Here is a 21,913-nt window from a genome sequence, read left to right as displayed (position 1 = left end):
ATCATATCATATCATATCATATCATATCATATCATATCATATCATATCATATCATATCATATCATATCATATCATATCATATCATATCATATCATATCATATCATATCATATCATATCATATCATATCATATCATATCATATCATATCATATCATATCATATCATATCATATCATATCATATCATATCATATCATATCATATCATATCATATCATATCATATCATATCATATCATATCATATCATCATCCTAAGGTTGGCTGGTAGAGAATGCAGTAGCATTAAGCCCGCCTTTTGTTAATACTTTTATATTGTACAATAAAGCATTAAAATAAAAATAAATAAATAATAGAAAGTATTAAACGTCAGTATTTAGAAACGAGATTGGAGGTCTTACAACAGCTATTTAAAGATTTTAGAGAAGGCCACAAGGAGATTATTTTAAAAGGGAAAGGTAAGAAGGAAGCATATTTTACAGAGGGAAAGTATGAGATTTTTATATGCAATATAAATCCAGTTTGCGAGAAGCCTTGCAACAGTTTCCTTCGCCAGTAACCGATTTACCCAATCTACCAGCTACTATTAAAGCAAATGAAAATTGCAGTGATGTTAAACTACCCCGCATACAACTACCCACTTTTGGGGGTAAGTACGAAGATTGGCAAACCTTTTACGACATGTTTTCCTCGTTAATACATAATAATAAGAGTATTTCATCGGTACAGAAACTGCATTACCTTAAGTGCAATTTGAGTGGAGAAGCATTAAATCTGCTGAGTAATTTTTCAACAACTGATGCTAATTATGAGGAAGCATGGAAGCACTTAGCACTTAGTTCGGCGTTATAATAACAAGCGTTATAATTGTAATTCTGTTATGAGGTCTTTATTTGCCACAAAGAAAATTCAACACGAGTCAGCCAATACAATTAGAAGTTTATTGGATACAACGTCTATCTGTCTTAAATCTTTGGATAATTTGGGCATTAAGACTGAGACCTGGGATGCAATTGTTGTTTACTTAGTCGTTTCGAAATTGGACACGGAATCTATCAAACAGTGGGAGCAGCATTTAAACATGAGATGTGATGAATTGCCCACTTGGATACAATTGAGAGATTATTTAGAATACAGATTCCGCTCCTTAGAGATGATAGATACGAACGCAAAACGTGACGTGCAACAAGCTAAACCTGCCCTTAAATCAAAATTATTTCATGCATCAATAGAGAAGGATAGGGAAAAAGAGAACAAATCTAAGGCTAAACAAGAGTGCCCGATGTGCCACGAAAATCATTTTATCAACCAGTGCAATCGTTTTAGTCTTATGAAACCTAAGGAAAGACAGGAGTTCGTACAAACAGCTAAACTATGTTTTAATTGTCTGGCACCGACTCATGCGGTCGTTAAGTGTCGTCAACCATTCAGATGTAAAAAATGTGGAAGAAGACATCACACGATGTTACACTTTGAAAGAGGTAACCAGGAGACAACCAGTAGCCAAGAGCAAACAAAGGTAGTGTCATCGATCGAACCACAACATGAGAGAGCGAGTACATCACGAGGTGATACAAACGTAACTGCTACATTTTCCAGAGGGGAGCTACAACCCAACAGCGTGCTGCTTGCGACGGCTAAGGTTAAGGTATTCCATTCTAACGGTTTTAAGTATATTATTCGTGCTTTAATTGACCAAGGGTCTCAGGCATCTTTTGTATCTGAGTCTACTGTGCAATTATTAGGTCTTGTACGTAAACCAGTGAGTGGCTGGGTGTCAGGGCTAGGAGATGGTCGTATGAGAATTAAATACACGGTTTTACTTCGCCTGGAATCACGTCATAATCCTAATAGTTATATTCAAGTTAACGCTTATGTGTTGCATTCTTTAACATCACTTTTACCTTCAACTAATTTGAGCACACCCAAATGGGTGGAAATGGACAACCTACCTTTAGCAGATCCTACATACGCTGTGCCAGGTAAAATTGATATATTATTAGGTGCTGAGGTTTATAATGAAATACTACTTGATGGTGTTATTAAGCATCCTGATTGTAATGTAATAGCCCAAAATACATTGTGTGGATGGATTTTGTCTGAAAAAATGTCAAAAGGACCTCGAGCCTTAGGAAAGGATAATTTTATTAGCATGCATTTACAAATAAAAGAGGATGAATTACTTAAGAAGTTTTGGGAGATGGAAGATGAGCCTAATTTAATAAATAAAGAGATGACTGATAGCGAGAAAGTATGTGAGGATTTGTTTAATTCAACTACAGTAAGAGATAATGAAGGTAGATTCATAGTGAGGTTACCCTTTGCAACGGAAAATCCGAAATGTCAGTATGGCAATACAGAAGAGAGGGCGATAAAAAGGTTAGAATATTTAGAGAGAAAACTATCGAAAGATTTAAAGTTGAGAGAAGAATATAATAAGGTTATGAGTGAGTACTTGAGTATGAATCATATGAGATTGGTTTCTGAGAGTGAATTACAGAATCCTAAAGCTGTCTATCTTCCTCACCATGGTGTGGTGAGAGAAGATTAAGACACATCCAAAGTAAGGGTCGTTTTTGACGTTTCGAGCAAGGGTGACAATAGTGTATCACTAAACGATGAGCTTCTTGTTGGGCCAAGGTTACAACAAGATTTGAGGCACATATTAATGAGATGGCGTCATCATAAAATCTGTATCGTAGCCGATATTATTAAAATGTATCGGATGGTGAGAGAGAAAGACACCGAATTCCAGAGATTAGTCTGGAGGTTTAATCAAACGGAGCCCATACAACATTACAAATTGTTGCGTTTAACGTTCGGTACAGCATGCGCGCCATATTTAGCCGTGAAAGTATTGCATAGACTAGCTGAGTTAGAAAAGAAGAGGTATCCTATAGCTGCGAGGATAACAAAACAATGCTACTATATGGATGATTTAATGACGGGAGTTGACACGGTTCCTGAGGCTATACAAATTTATGAGGAGATGAATGAGTTAATGAGAAGTGGTTGTTTTGAGTTACAAAAATGGAATAGTAACAATGAGGAGTTTTTAGAGCAGATTGGAAAGACTGAGTTGAAAGAAAAGCAACCTATAAAACTAAATGATTTAATAAAAGTACTAGGATTAAGTTGGAACAGAAAGGATGATAATTTTGAATACACGTTAAACTTACCTGAGCCTAAAGATTGGGTTACTAAAAGACAAATAGTATCTGATGTCGCGAGATTGTATGACCCCTTAGGTTGGATTGCCCCCGTGATAGTAAATGCTAAGATTTTAATTCAGAAGTTGTGGAAGTCAGGTCTTGAGTGGGATGAGTGTTTGACGGCTGAATTGCTTTGTGAGTGGCTAAATTACAGAAATAAGTTAGTAGATCTACAAAATGTCAAAATACCTAGATGGATAAATTTTACACGAGATTGCAAGAGAGAGTTACACGTATTTTCAGATTCTTCAAAATCCGCTTTTGCAGCAGCGGTTTATATACGAGTAGTTGATAGTTCAAATAGAGCGCATGTACATTTACTGACCGCTAAAACTCGAGTTGCCCCAATAGTAAAGGAGGTTTCGATTCCCCGACTTGAATTATGTGGCGCCATCTTAGCAGCCAAGCTTATTAGTGAGGTGTCACAAGTTCTAGAAATCCCCAAGGAACATCTCTATGGATGGACTGACTCCACCATAGTATTGGCATGGCTGAAAGGAGGCTCAAGTCGATGGGTAACATTTGTTAGTAATAGAGTGTCCACTATATTAAATATTATGGACTACAATCAGTGGAATCATGTCTCATCGTAAACAAACCCTGCAGACTGTGCTTCGCGTGGTCTACATCCTAAAGACTTAAATGAGCATGTATTGTGGTGGAGAGGACCGCAGTGGTTGTCAGAAACTACAATACCTATAAATAAAAACCTAATTGAAGACACACATGAAGAGGAACGAATCCAATCCTTAACTGTTATATCTGATGTTGATGAGAATTTATTTTGGTTAAAATATTCATCGTTAAATAAACTATTAAAAATTGTATCATATTGTAGACGAATTTTGAATGTTAAATTAAAAAAGGATAATAGACCTAAACTACCTAAATTTATAACTCCAAAGGAAATGAGCGAAACATTATTATCATGCATTAAACAAATACAAGAGCGCGAGTTTTCATTCGAAATAAAACAGTTAAAGATTCGAGAATATGTTCCTAAAAGGAGTAAATTACGATCTCTTTGCCCCTTTTTGGATCAGAAAGGGATACTAAGAGTCAGTTGACGCATAGCACAATCAGACGCATGTTACGATACAAGACATCCGATAATTTTGCCTGGTAAACATCAATTCACCAAGGTTTTAATTGCGCATGCTCATGAAAAAACATTGCACGGTGGTCCACAGGTTATGTTAAATTTCTTTTTTTTTTTTTTATTTATTTATTAAACCAAAAGAACAATACATTAATAATACACAAAACGGTACAACAAAAACCACAGACGGTTTTCCTGCGCACCGCGGATTCAAAAGACGATAACAACATATTAAAATGATAACGAATTAACAATGAGTATGAGTAAAAATAATAAGTGTAACTGTACGGTGTTCCACACAACTTTCAATGATATAAGAAATAATATAATTGATAAAACTGTTTATTGATTAAATAAAATATGATAATAAATGCTAATGAGTCCACACACCTGCTAGACTATATGTGAACTGACTAATTGCTTAAGATAGTAATTAATATAAATAGTTTTGTTGCTGAGTTGACGCGAATGTACGGTCATTCACCGTACATGCTCCGGGACAGGAGATGAAGGGATGATGCGGAACAGGGTTAACAATAGTTAAGGATAAAAAAAAAAATGAACTACTAACTATATGCTACAAAACGCTTAGATAAAGTCTTAAATAACATAATGCTAATTAAAATGTTAAAATATTGTTAAAATAATACAAAAATTTAGTTACTTATGATGATAAAAATATGAGTTACTAAAAATTTCACACAGCACATTATTTTGTAAAATGATTGATAAAACTAGGAGACGTCGCCTTATGGGCAATCTGGGCATATCTTAGATCGCTCATTTCAACATGATCATTGGTAGAGTTGCCCGATGTCGCTGAGGAGCGCACGAGATCTGCGGCGCGCGGGACTTGCGATGGCGGCGGTGACGATGTGTGTATTGACTGCATTGCTCGCAGAGGTGTTCCTGTCGCGTTCTTCGGCGCTGACGCTGCTTCTGCTGATAGACTGGCGGTATGAGTTTTGCGCCAGCTACGGTATCTGCGCCAAGCTAGGGTGATGCCAGTTACGATGATGATGACGAAAAGAAAGTTTATTAGGACATATAAAGTTATGTCATGCGCAGAAACTTCATTCAAACGGATTTCTGCAGGCGTAACTTTCAGTTGTTGAATTTGATCTTCGATTTTATTTGCTTCTAACAGGAACTGCGTATGGTCGACATCTTTGTTTATAAATGTTGATGTAGTGTTGTCCGTAGAAACTTCAAAATCTATTACTTGATTAATTGGCGGAATGTTTATTTTCGGTACGTTTATTTCAGTATGGAGACTGTTTTCTCGCCGTTGATGCGAAAAGATCGTGATCTTTTCAGATTTGAGAACACAGTTTTCTCCTAGATTTATTATTCCGCAGCCATTTACAATCTTTGCTGACATTTGATTGTCACATATTATATGAACTCTGCATTGTTCGCAACATGAAAACAAATATGTGTTAAGTTCATGTAATCCTAGCCAGCTTGCTTTGCACGACTCGTTAATAGTGACGCAGTGTGATGATACGTCACTTCTGACGCAGAGGTTTTTATCTGACGTCAGACGATATATTGGAGTTCGTAACATACACAGATAAGTGTAATCGTCAAATGGACGGCATTTTTGAATATCAGCTTGAGTCATAGGTAAGTATAAGTCCTTTTGTATACTCAAGGCTATGTAGTCTGCTATCGGTTTTATGCTGACCATGCTACTCTTGTTACCTTTCTGAATAGGTATAAGGTTAAATATTTCATTTGACTCTCTTGTAACAAGCGGTATCCGAATCTCAAAAATAAAATATTCCCTTGTAGCCTTTGCCTTAACCTTTAAAAGATGATATAATTTCGGAAGATCTCCTATGATGTTGTTAATTGGTAATGATAGTTCCTTGGGCAGATGCCCTGATATGCTGTTTAATTCATTTTTTAGCTGCTCTGGTGTTATCAGGTGTACGTTAAACGTTCCATAATGCAGGTCGGCAGTTGTGTCAAGTAAGTATTCTTGGATGGTTTTGAGATTCTGTAACATATTAGTTATTATTATAGCTGATGATGCGAACTCGTTGCTGTTTAACATATCTTGAATTTTTTCACTAAAATTGCTTGTAACTCTATCTAATTTGTTTATATGTTGATTGATGACTTTGTGTTGCTTATTAATTGTAGATTCGATTCTTTGTAGTAAATTATGTTCCGCTTCGACTATCGAGGTATGATTTTTCCAGAGTGTGGCTATATGTTTTTGATTTAATCGCAGTAATTCGATATCTTTTTTATATTGTTCGGCAAATTGATCATCTAGGACTCCAAACAGTGAATGCGCAATGTTTCCGATACCGTTGATTAGACCACGTTTCGCCCGTGACTTTCTCGTGGCGTCATCGTTAAACTGCTGACCAAGCAACAAGTGATTGTAATGTTCAAGTTCCTTATAGGCGTGTTCAAACTGTGTTATAATTGTTTCACACAGTGGTTGGTTACATCTTTTGCATAAAGTTTCTATATGGTTTAAATATTTTCTTAAAATCTCGGAGCCTTCCCAATACGGTTTCATGTCAAAATAAACAATAAGCTTCCATTCGCCTCTTGCTAAATGCATATTAGAAATCTTGTCGAAATAGATCGCTTGATTGTCTTTCAATTGCGCTATGTTATATGAACATTGTGTCGGTAATATAAGCAACATTGTAGATAAAGTTATAAGCATTGTCTTGATGCCGGAACGAACTTTCGGTTTAAATATTTTCGATGCAGTTTCTGATGAAGTTGATTGTTTAGATTGTTGTAGTAAACTTCCTTTATTACTAATAGGCAACGTTGATAACTTTACGACTGGTCTTTGGATGTTGCCATTCTTCGTCTTGACTGTTACGACCCGTACATGCCCATCCTTTCCAGGGTGCAAATCGACGACTCTGCCAAGTAGCCATTTGCCGGGAGGTAAGTTCGTGTCATGAATGATGACTAAATCGCCTATTTGTTGATTCTGCTGGAGCTGCTGCTACTTACTGCGAGCTGATAATTGACACAGATATTCGTTTTGCCAACGTTTCCATAAATCATTAAAGATTTTTTGTGTTAGCTGCCATCTTGTCCTTTCATCTCGTTCGGTTTCTATGATGCTAAGCGTCGGGCCACTTATATGAAGTGAGACGGTGTGAGAAAATTTATGTCCTCGGGATCATCTGTGATAGCACACAGAGGTCTAGTGTTCAAACATGCTTCTATCTGTGCTAATAACGTAGAATATTCCTCATAGGTGAGTTTTTGTTCTCCAAGTACTCTTCGAAGGTGATGCTTAAGGCTCTTGACCGCTGCTTCCCAGAGCCCGCCGGCACTGGGCCAAGATGGCGCGTTAAAATGAAATTCTATTTCCATGTCAGTGATTTGGTGATAAAATTGTTGATCTAATAATTGTTGCAAGTTAAAGAACTCTTTCTGTAAGATGCGACCGGCGCCTACAAAGTTTGTTCCATTGTCGCAGTATACATGACGCGGTGCCCCACGTCTAGCTGCCATCCGCCGAAGTGCTGATATAAATGCTTTCAACTCCATATATGTACGCAGACGATCTTAAGTTTACCCGGATTGTCTCATCTGTACATGACTCTGTTCTTCTTCAGAGGGACCTGAATAGTGTGGTTGACTGGTGCGAGGCAAACGGCATGGAGTTTAATGCAAAAAAATGCGTACACATAAAATTCACACGTAAATTAAAGTATATACCTACTACTTACAATTTGTACGGTAACAATCTAGATGAAGTTAATGCCATTAATGATTTGGGAGTTTTATTAGATAACAAGCTAACCTTTGTATCTCACCATGATGCAATTGTTAAGAAAGCTTCGAAATTATTGGGTTTCGTTATTAGGACTACAAAGCCGTTTAAACAAGTCAGAACAAAAATAATCCTATACAATAGCCTCGTTCGTAGCCAGCTTGAATACTGTTGTGTTGTCTGGCGACCTCACTATTCTGCCCATTGTCTTAGACTTGAACGTATTCAAAAAAGGTTTTTATGGCATATTTCCTATCAAGCTAGAATTCAGAAATCTATAACATCCTATAAAAATAGACTAAAATATTTTAAAATGATTAGCTTAGAACAAAGAAGAGACTTACTGGACCTTACGTTTCTATATAAACTACTTCATAATAAAATTGATTGCTCAAGCTTACTCTCTAAATTAAATTTCAGGGTGCCTTACAGATATCCTCGAAAACCTATTACGCTGTTAGTACCACCTCTCTGCAGAACTGTTTTTGCTCAAAACTCAATACTACCACGTTTGTGTAAACTATACAATGGGCTTAGTGATTTGCTCGATATCAGTACGGACTCACCTAAGACTTTCCGTAAAGTTATTACAGAAAGAATGTTACAATAGCATATAAATGTAAATATGTAAACTTATAGTACTTTGTAATGTGGTTTTTGTTATTTCTGTTCTTCACTTTTCTTTTTTTTTTTTTTCTCCTTTCAATGTCGAAATATTGTTACTTAATGTTAATCAAGCACTTTAATATTTAATTATATAATTGTAATCGGAGCAAGAACGCTATGCATGCAGTTTTTGCTTTTGAATGGGTGTACATAATGTATCTTATTTTGTACATGATTTCATTGGTGTGTAATTTATGTAACATCCGCTAGCAAAACATAATAAATAAATAAATAAATAAATGCTGACGAAGATAAATCGGAGACAAGCTCGAGATGCACTGCTTTTGTCACCATACAAACGAATACGGCAATGTATCCTTTGGTCGTCTTGGCTCCTCGACCTTTGTTGTATTTGACGTAATCGTAGCCAGTGAAGTCGACGCCGCAGTTGTAAAACGGCCGGGTTGGATTGGTGCGGGCTGCTGGTAAATCACCCATAAGTTGGTATTGCTTATCGGGGTTATGCTTTCTGCAGGTAACACACTTGCGGATATACTTCTTAACCGCTCTGTTCCCTCCTAATACCCAGTAATGCTGTCTTAGGCGTGATAGAGTCAACCTTGTACCACCATGAAATGTATTTCTATGCGCTTGGTCTATTAGCAAGTTTGTTAAATGACCTTCGTGAGGTATGATTAGCGGAGTCTTCATATGACTTTCAATATTCGCATGCTGAATTCTACTTCCAACTCTCAATAATCCTTTTTTATCTAAGAAAGGATTTAAGTTAATAATTTTACTTTTCGAACTGATTTTTTCTTGATTATAAATACAGTTTATTTCCTCCGCAAACTCGATGTGTTGATAATATTTTATAATCAAATGTTTTGATCGTAACAATTCCTTAATTGATAAATAAAACTGTTTATTTGATAAATCTCGGTTACATGACACCACACGTAGTATCCAAGCGAGTACTCTAGTTGCATGAATGAAATTGCTGTGTCTGCTTATTATATCATTAATTATATTACATTGGTTGGTAACAGCAACAGCTGTTTGATGTTTATTTAATTGTTTTGTTTCTTGGTCTGTGACGTAAACCTCGCGTTCCTGTTGATAATTTGAATTGAACGAGGATAACCACGATGGCCCAGTCTACCATAGCGGATGTTGCTGTAGTTGCTTCACAGTGATTCCTCTACTGGCACAGTCCGCTGGGTTGTCTTGTGATTTTACATAACGCCAGCATTCTGATGGCATGACGGTTTTGATCTTTTCAACCCGGTTTGCTACAAACGACTTCCAACGATTTGAATCACCTTGAATCCACCCTAATGCTGCGGTAGAGTCCGTCCATCCAAACATTTTTATTTTATAGTCAGTTAATGTGCGTGAGACAACATCCATTAACTTTGATAGTAACAGGCAAGACATTAATTCGAGTCGTGGCAGTGTGACTTTTTTCTTCACAGGTGCTAGTCTTGCTTTCGCCGCTCCGATGACAATAAATGATTTATTTGTACACCTTTGATCTTGATGATTATTTATTTTGTAGTACACCACACAGGCGTACGCTTTGGTAGATGCGTCACAAAACCCATGTAGCTCGATCGTGTCAAATTCATGAGTTTTCAGCCATCTTTGTACCTTTATCTCGTTGATAGATTCTAAATCATCCCGAATCATGTGCCATTCCCTTTTATATTCTTTAGGTAATTCTGTATTCCACTGGATGTCATGTAGCCATATTGTTTGAAATAAAAGTTTCAGCTTAGTTGTAACGGGAGACAGCCATCCTACCGGGTCGAATATTTTGGATATTTCCGACAAAAGTACCCGCTTAGTCAGTAATTTAGACGGAGTGCTTAAATCGAATCGGAATGATAAAACATCTTCCTGAGGGATCCACTTTAAACCCAGGGCCTTCGTTGATTCATGATGCTTGAAGTCGAATGATGTTTGCTTTGAGACAGGATCCGTCAATAATTTGCTGCTGTTGGAGGACTACTTCCTAAGGTTAAATCCACCTAAACTGAGGAGTGCTATCAATTCATTTTTCAGTTTGGAAGCAGATATGACGTCATCACTCCCAAACAACAAGTCATCCATGTAGAAGTGCTCTTCTAGTGCTTGCTTAGCTCTGATTGAGTATTTGTGACCTTCATCCTTTGCTAATTGTTTCAGCCTCATCATAGCCAGAAATGGCGCAGCCTTAGTACCATAAGTAACAGTTGATAATTTATATTCATTTAGAGATCGATTTTCGGTGAAGTATCGAGGTTGTTGTTCGATTGGTTCTCTCCAGATTATTTTGTGTAAATTTTGATCTTCAGGATGTAATTTGATCTGCCTGTACATTTTTTCTATATCTGCTGTAAATGCTATCTCGTACAATCTCCATTTTAAAATTAAAGATAATAAGTCTCTCTGCAAGTTAGGGCCGCTGAACATTAAGTCGTTTAGACTAAGTCCCGATGACGTAGGCGATGACGCATTGAAAACGACTCGCAGTTTTGTCGTAGCGGAGTCGGGGCGAATGACACAATGGTGCGGTAAATAATACGACGGTTTCTGATTACTGTCGATTCTGCTTACTTTTTCCATATGACCTAACGTAATGTACTCGTCAATAAAAGCCGAGTATTCGTGTAATATTTTTTTGTTCTTTGTAAGTTTCCTCTCCAACTGAAGAAACTGTGCTGTTGCCCTCTGCTTAGACTCTCCTAATTTTTCCATGGCGTCTGGTTTCATAGGGAGTTTTACGATGTATCGACCGTCTGGCTGACGTGTTGTGTGTTCGTTATAATGCTTGATACAATGATGATCTTCCGATGAAATGATTCCAGAAGTATTCCCGATATCTTCGATTGACCAAAATCTTTGTATATCTTCTGTGTTTGTTAATATCACATTACATTGATAAGTTTTAACGTTACCGCATAGCAACCAGCCAAGTTGAGTTTGTTGCGCAATGGGTTGTGATTCATTATCTCCCTTAATCAATCCTCCCATCATAATAAGGGAATAAATTTCGGCCCCTAGTAGCAGGTCTATCGGTTTACTAATATAAAACTCGGGGTCCGCTAATTGAATGTGCTCTATATGCGACCATGTTGGTTTAGGGAATGACAGATTCGGAAGATTACTGATAAGTGTGTTCATTATGATTGCTGTCGTGCTGAACGTGAATTCGCTGTTCATTGCTGATGCTGTTATTTGTATGGATCCTTTGCTATTATTTCCCTGAGAACCTAGTCCAAATACTACGCCTTTGCAACGACGACGGGGCAATTGTAGTCGCTGCGCTGCGTTCTCAGTGATGAGAGATATTTGAGATCCTTGATCAATAAGCGCTCGCATGATGTGATACGTACCATCGACGGCTGTAACTTTGATTAATGCTGTTGCAAGAAGGATTCCCGCTGCTTTCTGCTGAGATACATTGACTTTGTCCGAGTGACCGGCTTCTGCTCGTGACGAATAGCTGAACGCGTTATGCAGTAAGGTGTTATGCTGTTTTGTACATTTATTACATGTCCTGGTTGAGATGCATTTGCTTCCCTTGTGATCATGCAAACAGTTGACGCAGAGTCGTAGGCCATAGACAGTCTTTAACTTGTTGTCATTTGACATTTCTAGAAATTCTTTACAGTTGAAAATGCCGTGTCTCCCTTTGCATTGAGGGCATTGCACTGCTGACGAAACAAGTAATGATTTCGAAATGTGTTTGTTCGGTTGATATGCGTTGTTAGTAAAATATTTATTGTAATTATTATAATTATTTTGCTGATTCGGTTTTTTGGCCCTAACTGACGAATATTGCGAGGTTGATTTTTGCGCAATACTATCTTGCTTACGTTTCGAAGCTTCTAGAGAGGTGAATTTCGTTTCTAAAAACTCGAAAAATTCGGCCAGCGTAGGTAATTCTCTAGGGTTTTTTAACGACTCTATGTAATCTTGATGTGTCTCTTGGTCTAATTTTTGAGAAAGTATATGAACGATTAGAGGATCCCACGTAGTGATGTCGACTCCAAGCGACCTTATGGCATTCAAGCACTCATTGGCGGTATCGTGAATTTTCTTGATAAATGCTGCTGCTTGAATTGACATTGCTGGTAAATTTAATATGGTATTGATATGAGAGCTGAATATTAATTTTTTGTTGTTGAACTGGTGACTCAGAATGTCCCAACAAATTTGATAGTTTTCTGTACTGATGTTTAAATGTTGTATGAGTTTTTCAGCTTCTCCTTTGACCTTGCTTTTCAAGAACTGCATTTTCTGCGCATTAGACATGGAACGGTTTTTATGAATAGTTTCTAAAAATAGATCCTTAAACGAATTCCATTTATGATAATCCCCGTGGAAGGTTGGTATGTCCATAGTTGGAGTTGATTGTGTTCTAAACGATGCTGACCACATTTTTTGATTTAAAGCCTTTTTGATTTCAGTATATTCCCGCTCGTAAATATTAAAGGAATGCTCATATTCTTTATCTTCTTCATACAGCTCACTGTCGATTTCCCAGTGTAAATTGTCTATAGTTGACCAGCGTGACTCGATGTGCTTTAATGTGTCTTCGAATTCCCATTTTTCAGCGATGCTGTTGAAGTCGATGTTAGCGATCGTTCTTGAAAAAGCCTTAAAATTACTTTTTTGCTTGCGAAGCATTTCGTCTAATTTGCTACAGGTACTGCTGCTTTTCATTTCTTTTGAACGAAAGCTTTGTTGTGGTCTTAGTTGCGGTACTGGTATCTCAGGAACATCTCCCAAGGCGTCGTTGTCTGACGATGCGGTAGCTGACGTTTTTATACCACTTCTCCTAGCAGGCGACGCTGATGGTTTTAGAATATAAGTTTCAAATAATTGTAACTTGCCAAGCTGCGGTTTCTCGGGCATTTGGTTAACAGAAGGATTTTCCGCAAATAAGGAGTACAGATGTAGGTACTTTACCAAGTCTTGATAATAATCATTAGTTCTCTGATAGAAGTTGTGCTTGAAGTAGTCATGTTCAACGTTTTGATAGTCAATAAGCTGCATATGATTGCCGTTAAATTCGTTCCAATATGCTTCTAGAGTTGATATACGCCTCTGGATGTTAGAGTATGTCTTCCGTTCAGCACCATCTTTTTTAAAGTTGGTGTAAACATTTTCAATGCTTTGCATAAGCTGATATTGCGTGGAAATGATATCTTCCATTTTTGCTCAAAAATGATATAAGATAACCGGAACACTTGATAAAATAGACACTGATTGTTTGATTATGATAAATGTTAATAAAGGCTTTCAGATGTAAGTGTCACTGTAAGTTCCACGTTTCACTTAGTGTTCGCCTCACAAGTTGCAATAACTCGATTGTACACGTAGTCACCACGCACTCGCGAGGTCCAACGATCGAAAGACCGTAAAGTCCTTTTTTTTTTTTTTCTTCCGATCCGGCTTCCGATCCGTTGGACTGTATATCCATAGGTCGCTGGTTCATATCCGGCTCGAAGGACCATAAAGTTGTACGGTGTTCCACACAACTTTCAATGATATAAGAAATAATATAATTGATAAAACTGTTTATTGATTAAATAAAATATGATAATAAATGCTAATGAGTCCACACACCTGCGAGACTATATGTGAACTGACTAATTGCTTAAGATAGTAATTAATATAAATAGTTTTGTTGCTGAGTTGACGCGAATGTACGGTCATTCACCGTACAGTAACATAAATACAAAATTGAGGGTAGAACTAAAATAATAGCTTTGTAATAATGGTCGACGCTCGCGCACTGAACTAGTTCCAGGAATTTACAATTTGAATAGCTACACTATACAGCATGTTCCACATAGAATTTTTTTAATTTGTTTTTATAATTTTTTATGTTTAATTGTTTTTTTATATCATTAGGGATTTTATTAATTAGAGTAGGAATAACATATTCCAATACTCGCTTGCCGTAGTTATTATTGTATTTAGGAATATTTAATTTTTGATTACTGACATTTCTTAATTGCATGTTATAATTATTAGTATTTATTGTTTGATTTACATTAAAATTAAAATATTGGTCTGTTAGTAGCATGAACTCAATTTTAATATTAACTGGCATTACCTTGCAATAAATAAATAAGTTGTGATAATTAGTTTTATATAAGTCTTTAATTTTTTTTGGTACAATTGTTTTTAACAATCTTAGCTGCAGTTGATAAATTTGATTAATATGTGTTCTCCCTGTTAAACCATAGCTGCGGAGTCCGTATGAAATTATAGATTCGCCGAGAGTTTTATACATCATCAATAAAATTGAATATGGAATTTTATTACGTAATAGACTAAATTTTGCTAAAAGGGCTCGTAACTTATCACAGACACTATTTATATGGTCTTTCCATTTAAGACGGTTATCAATAATTAAACCAAGATATCGCTGGTTTTGGACCATATCTAATGAGGGACATTTACAATAATCATTACTATTTCTGTGTAAACATGTATGACTATGGGCAATGATCTTTAAACTACCATTATATCTGTTGTGACTTGAACTAATGTACATAGAATTTGTCTTTGTGACATTTATTACAAGACCTACATCATGTGACCACTTCGTAAGTACGTCAAAATCCGATTGAATTTGTTTTAATGCTTCGTCTATGTTATTGTGCGCTGACAGGAGACATTTGCGTCTGCAAACTGATACATTTCACAACTTTTAATAGCATTTTCTAAATCATTGACGTACGTTATGTAGTGCAATGGTCCTAGTACCGATCCTTGTGCCGTTCCGTGTGAGACGTATACTTCATCACTAAGCGATTCACCGATTTTAACACTGTATGCTCTGTCTTTTAAATAGTTTTGACACCATTTTAACAAAGGTTCTCTAATTCCATTATTTTCGAGCTTTTGCATTAAAACAGTATGTCTGAGCGTGTCAAAAGCCTTACTATAATCTATAAATACAACTATTACATGTTTTTTATCATTTAAATGCTTATTGACAGAGTCGGTAAATTTAGATAATAACTGCGTGGTACTCTTTTTCGGTTGAAAACCAAATTGCTTATGAGATAAAATATTATTCTCTTTATAAAAACATTGTATTTGTTGACAAATATATTTTTCTACTATTTTATCTATTGTTGGTAGTACTGTAATAGGTCGATAGTTTTCGTAGTCATCACTTTTACCTTTTTTAAATAAGGGCCTGACTAATCCAAATTTTAAATCTTTCGGATACTTACCTGCAGTTATACAGTCATTAATCAATTTTGCTATTATTGGAGCAATTTTATCATTTAATTTTTTGAGATCTATGACACGTATATTGTATGCCTGGAGATTTGTTATTGTCAAGTGACTTAATACTATTAGAAACATTATACACACTAGCCTTTTTAAATCTACATGACATATTAACATGTCTTTCATAATCATTTATTTTTAGTAATGGCATTGTACATGTGGGTATAATATTTCTAACACTGTTTTTAAAAGATATTGCAAAGTTATTTGCAATATCCTTCATTGGGATGCTATTTTTGTTAAAAGCTTTTATAATAATTTTATCCAAGGAGTTTTTAACTTTGCCAGTTAATCTATTTACTATTTATTATTTTATTTGCAAAATTTCTTGCTTTATTATATTTAAGTTTTAATATTTCATTTCCTATATCTTTCTTCCATTTTTTAAACAATTAATCTCTATATTTACATGCTCTGATTATACCTTTGTTCATCCAATTATTGGATGAACGATTTGGATTGTTTTTTATTTTTATTTTAGTTTTTGAGTTGTTATAGCATTTATTTATTTTATTTTTAATATACATGTAGATATCATCAGGGCATGTCATACGATCGATTGGTGTCCAATCGATATCGTTTAAAAGCTGTTGCAAATGTTTATAATTTAAAATAGTTTTATATTTATCATCATGCTAAGGCAACCATTCGATGGTCGGCCAGTACAGTGTCGAGCGTCGAGGTGTATATGTCTAGTGAATGAGATCTCGCGTATATGTGGTCTATGCATGATTTTACTATTTTATTATTACGTAATTCAATACGTGTATAATCTGAAATCCCACACACCAGACCCAAACCGTACATCATATTGTTATATTTATGTTTGACAGGATTATTTATTTTTAAATCAATGTTTATATCTCCCAACAAAAACAAGTCATTAGATAATTTAGTGTTTTTAATAAGTTGTTCGAGTTCCTCAATAAACAGATGTTTACTTAAGTTCGGAGGGCGGTAAAGTGCACACAGATTAGCGACGTATCTGTTCGGTGTAACTTAAGTGCCCAGAATACTTTCAAAGTGTTTTGTTTGTGATTTAGATATGCTATATTTATGTTTTTTGTTGATATATATAATTATACCGCCACCTCTGCGCGCCTTACGCAACTCTGTGTACATTTCAAATCCATCCAAACTATACATACAACTTAATGAGTCGGAGATATTTGCCTCAGTTACTACAACAACATCGATTGATTTCTGAGATAAGTTAATACATTGTTCTAAGGCAGAAAAGTTTTTTATCAGAGATCTTATGTTTATATGGACGCAAAACAGTTGGATATTATTACTATGTGGTATATTAAAAACAAAATCCTGTATGTTTGTACAATTAGATAATTCCAGTAAATCATCATTTATTACTTCCATTTTAGTTAATTGTGAGATATTATAAATTGTAAACTATAAAAGACTATAAACTATAAACCGTAAACATTTAAAGAAAAAGGATAAAATAAATAAAAAAATTGAGAAATACCTTTTCTTATTACAAGTAAGTTTTAATTATCAACTAAGCGACTTATGTCCTTTATTGATCTTAGTATGATAGGTACACTATCACTGTCCTTACGTACACGAATAACACCCTTTTTACTCCATATAAACTTGTACTTATCCTTAAGTTGTTGTTTTGCATTCCATAATAAATTTTTATTATACGGTGTTAGGGATTCTCGTATATATACTATTTGTTGACCGGACTTTGTACCTGTATTTACAACAACATCCTTTACAGATATCTTACACTTTTTTGATGTAGTAATCCATTTGTTTTGAATAGTTTCATTCTTCATTTTTAATAGTATCGGTCCCGGCATTTCATTTCGACTCGAGCCCACTTTCGTCTGAATACTTACTACATCATCTTTTGGTAATTGCAATTTATTTGCAATTTCTTCAACAATCAACCTTGCGTCTTCTTTATCATTGTAAGGTATATTAGATATCTCAATTTGATCACCCAATTTTTGTTGCTCGATCTCCTGTAACCGTTGTTCTAATGCACCAATTCTAGTTTCTAGGTTAGAATTTTTATTGCTCATTTCTGTGTTTTTTCGTTTTAGTTCCTGAATTGACTGCTTGCAAAATACGAGACCTTCCACCAATTCATCCAGCTTGTCACTCTGATACTGTAGCGATTTCATAAAGTCCTTCATTTCTCGTTGTATGGCTTTTTCGATTTCTTTGGACATATCGCTTACCATTTGTTTTATATTTATTCGCATATCCTGAGATGTATTATCCTCATCCTCGTCATCCTCCTCCGGTACGATAAATGAATTACGTTTTAAACAGTTGCTATTGCATTCTTGACACGTCCATTGTAGATTTTCGGTTGCACGCAAAGCAGCAAGTTGTTTATTTGTTAGACCAGAACACGAAGTATTTCCATGTACTGTTTTTTCACATTTATTACATTCCAATCCAGGATATCGTTTGGTAATATTTTTTGCACACTTATCACATTTACTCATTTTGCATCTATTACACACCGCGCAAATACGTGTTGACTTAACGAACTGTTACACTGTTACAAATCTAACTAAAATCACTAAAATCGAACAATAAAAAAAAAATATATAAATATATCAATCGATTATAGAGAATGAATGAAAAATTAGCAACGCAAAAAATGGGAGAGAGCGGTACGCGTGCGTACGGCTCGATAGCGCGGTGAACAGTGAAGATCCAAATACTGGATCTTACGTGCTAGAGAGCGTGTTAAGAAATATTTTAGAGAATGCACTATTTGTCTAAGATATTCAACAAACAAAACTACTCCTATTATGGGATTGCTTCCAGAGGCAAGGGTAAAACCCAGTAAACCATTCAAGTCTACTGGTGTAGACTACTGTGGCCCTGTCTTTATCAGATTCTCACCAGGTCGAGGAGCAAAATCATACAAAAGTTACATTTGCATCTTCGTATGCATGGTGACACGAGCTGATTTGCTGATTATACCTTTGTTCATCCAATTATTGGATGAACGATTTGGATTGTTTTTTATTTTTATTTTAGTTTTTGAGTTGTTATAGCATTTATTTATTTTATTTTTAATATACATGTAGATATCATCAGGGCATGTCATACGATCGATTGGTGTCCAATCGATATCGTTTAAAAGCTGTTGCAAATGTTTATAATTTAAAATAGTTTTATATTTATCATCATGCTAAGGCAACCATTCGATGGTCGGCCAGTACAGTGTCGAGCGTCGAGGTGTATATGTCTAGTGAATGAGATCTCGCAAAAGATATTCAACAAACAAAACTACTCCTATTATGGGATTGCTTCCAGAGGCAAGGGTAAAACCCAGTAAACCATTCAAGTCTACTGGTGTAGACTACTGTGGCCCTGTCTTTATCAGATTCTCACCAGGTCGAGGAGCAAAATCATACAAAAGTTACATTTGCATCTTCGTATGCATGGTGACACGAGCTGTCCATCTAGAAGCAGTGACCGATATGACGGCCAAAGGCTTTATTGCCGCCTTTAGGCGATTCACTGCTCGTCGAGGCCATTGTCAAGATTTATATAGTGACAATGGCACTAACTTTGTTGGTGCCGATAAACAAATGCGAGATATGTTTAATAATGCCCGATCTTCTCTTCCGGGAGAAATAGCAGAGTTACTTTCTTTAGAAAATACCACCTGGCACTACATCCCTCCCCACTCCCCTAATTTTGGCGGATTATGGGAATCTTCGGTGCGCAGTACTAAGACCCATTTGAAAAAGGTAGTAGGAAATAGTACACTTACCTACGAGGAAATGTCTACTGTCCTGGCGCAAGTGGAAGCGTGATTAAATTCCAGACCGATTTCTTTAATGAGCGATAATCCAAATGACCTTCTACCCTTGACACCAGGTCACTTTTTGGTAGGTGAACCATTGCTAAATATTGCAGATGAGGATTATACTAATTTTTTTTTTTTTTTTTTTTTTTTTATGTCATAAGGTGGCAAACGAGCAGGAGGCTCACCTGATGGAAAGTGACTACCACCGCCCATGGACATCTGCAACACCGGGGGGCTTGCAGGTGCGTTGCCGGCCTTTCAGGAAAGAGTACGCTCTTTTCTTGAAGGTTCCCAAGTCGTATCGGTTCGGAAAAATCGCCGGCGAAAGCTGGTTCCACAGAGTGGTTGTGCGAGGCAGAAAATGTCTTAAAAATCGCGCTGTTGTGGATTTTCGGACATCTAGGTGGTGCGGGTGATATTTGGAATTTTGACGAGATGTCCGAAGGTGAAATTCAGCAGCCGGGATTAATCCGAACAATTCCTCGGAACATTCCCCGTGATAAATTCTGTAGAAGATGCAGAGCGATCCAACATCTCTACGCAAAGCCAAAGGATCAAGCAGATCGGAAAGGGCTTGATCGTCGATAATTCGAGCCGCTCTACGTTGGATACGGTCAAATGGAAGGAGCTGGTACTGGGGAGCACCCGCCCAGAGGTGAGAGCAGTATTCCATGTGAGGCCGAATTTGCGCCTTGTATAGTCTTAGACGATGGGCCGACGTGAAATACTGTCTTGCCTTGCTGAGCACACCAAGCTTTTTTGATGCCAATTTGGCTTTGCCTTCCAATTGACCGCGGAACTGAACGAGACTCGAAACATCAACGCCAAGTATTCCGATACTAGCTGTAGCGGCTAACGGAATGTTCTCGAATCGTGGAGATACGACAAATGGTGTTTTTTTAGCAGTTAACGCGCAAACTTGCGTCTTTTTGGGGTTGAAGTGAACTAGGTTTAACCGACCCCAGTTCGAGACTTTGTTTAACGAAGACTCGATTTCAGATACAAGTTTGTTCCGGTTTTCTTCGACGTTATCCCGAGAAATATTAGCACGGCCGGTGTATGAGGTGTCTACGGTGCTGTCGTCTGCATAGCAATGAATGTTACTGATTTGCAACAAGTCATTGATATGCAGAAGAAACAGAGTGGGTGATAGAACGCAGCCTTGTGGAACACCAGCATTGACGAATTTTAAGTCAGAGCATGCACCGTCGACAACGACCTTGATGCTCCGATCTGCCAAAAAACTGGTAATCCAATTGCATAATTTCCCGGGAAGCCCATAGGAAGGAAGCTTCGAAAGAAGCGCTTTGTGCCATACGCGAATTGTAATGTAGTTGGTTTAGATAGATGGCGATTAACGCAAAAGATTGTAACTGATTTTTGGCATAGGTGGTATAAGGAATATCTAGTTAATTTGAATCAAAGGTATAAATGGAACACTAAACGTGATGAACCGGAAATAGGCGATATTGTTGTTTTAAAGGAAGACAATTTACCGCCGGCTAAATGGTTACTTGGTAAGATTATCAATAAATATCCTGGATCTGATAATGTAACTCGTGTCGTATCTATAAAGTGTAAAACCGGAGAATTGAAGCGTCCAGTAAGCAAGATTTGTATTATAACTAAATAAAATGTATTTTTTATTATACCTTAAATTAAATTTATAAATTGTGTTTTGTTGTTCATTATCAATGTTATTCAAACTGCATCGCCGAGCCGAGAGAGCCATGTGTTCGGAACATACTTGAATGTGTTTACATCTTAAATATCATATTTATTATGATAGATTTGATACTAGAAGAAGACTTATTTTATTAAGAATTGTTGAGAGCATTTTTCATAAGTTTTATATACGCATATTTATCTGTTAAATTTACTTTTAAGTACAAATATCTATGAGTTGTTTTTTTTTTGTTAAAATGTAGTTAAATAACTATGTTCTTTGGCGGGCGGAATGTCCAAGCGGATTAGATAATTACATATACAGTCCATAAATTCATAATATTTTTAGTAGCAAATAAACCTGCGTACTAGCCACACGTCGTTTTATTTAAAAAATCACCTGTTAATTGAAATTAAACTTAATAGCATAAACACCATCTGATTATAATTTTCCGCATATATTCCTGTA

At 36.2% G+C, this 21,913-nt stretch overlaps 5 protein-coding genes across 5 annotated transcripts; 2 read left to right on the top strand and 3 right to left on the bottom strand.

The window, feature by feature from the left end:
• The first annotated feature begins 1,076 nt into the window (after window positions 1-1,076).
• LOC125075548 lies at window positions 1,077-2,546 on the top strand. The gene has a single exon (XM_047687261.1). The coding sequence runs from the start codon at window positions 1,077-1,079 to the stop codon at window positions 2,544-2,546; it is 1,470 nt and encodes a 489-aa protein (XP_047543217.1).
• Window positions 2,547-7,426: 4,880 nt separating this feature from the next.
• On the bottom strand, window positions 7,427-7,843 carry LOC125075547. The gene has a single exon (XM_047687259.1). The coding sequence runs from the start codon at window positions 7,841-7,843 to the stop codon at window positions 7,427-7,429; it is 417 nt and encodes a 138-aa protein (XP_047543215.1).
• Window positions 7,844-10,682: 2,839 nt separating this feature from the next.
• On the bottom strand, window positions 10,683-13,877 carry LOC125075546. Its single transcript, XM_047687258.1, has one exon. The coding sequence runs from the start codon at window positions 13,875-13,877 to the stop codon at window positions 10,683-10,685; it is 3,195 nt and encodes a 1,064-aa protein (XP_047543214.1).
• Window positions 13,878-17,482: 3,605 nt separating this feature from the next.
• Window positions 17,483-18,155, bottom strand: LOC125075545. Its single transcript, XM_047687257.1, has one exon. It carries the CDS (start codon window positions 18,137-18,139, stop codon window positions 17,483-17,485), a length of 657 nt encoding a protein of 218 aa, XP_047543213.1. The 5' UTR covers window positions 18,140-18,155.
• A 1,109-nt stretch (window positions 18,156-19,264) lies between these two features.
• On the top strand, window positions 19,265-19,786 carry LOC125075544. The gene has a single exon (XM_047687256.1). The coding sequence runs from the start codon at window positions 19,265-19,267 to the stop codon at window positions 19,784-19,786; it is 522 nt and encodes a 173-aa protein (XP_047543212.1).
• Window positions 19,787-21,913: the final 2,127 nt, after the last annotated feature.

Source organism: Vanessa atalanta, chromosome W, assembly GCF_905147765.1.
Source record: "Vanessa atalanta chromosome W, ilVanAtal1.2, whole genome shotgun sequence".
Taxonomy (NCBI): domain Eukaryota; kingdom Metazoa; phylum Arthropoda; class Insecta; order Lepidoptera; family Nymphalidae; genus Vanessa; species Vanessa atalanta.
The sequence above is the reverse complement of the archived record's forward strand: the minus strand, read 5'-3'. Positions and strand labels throughout refer to the sequence as shown.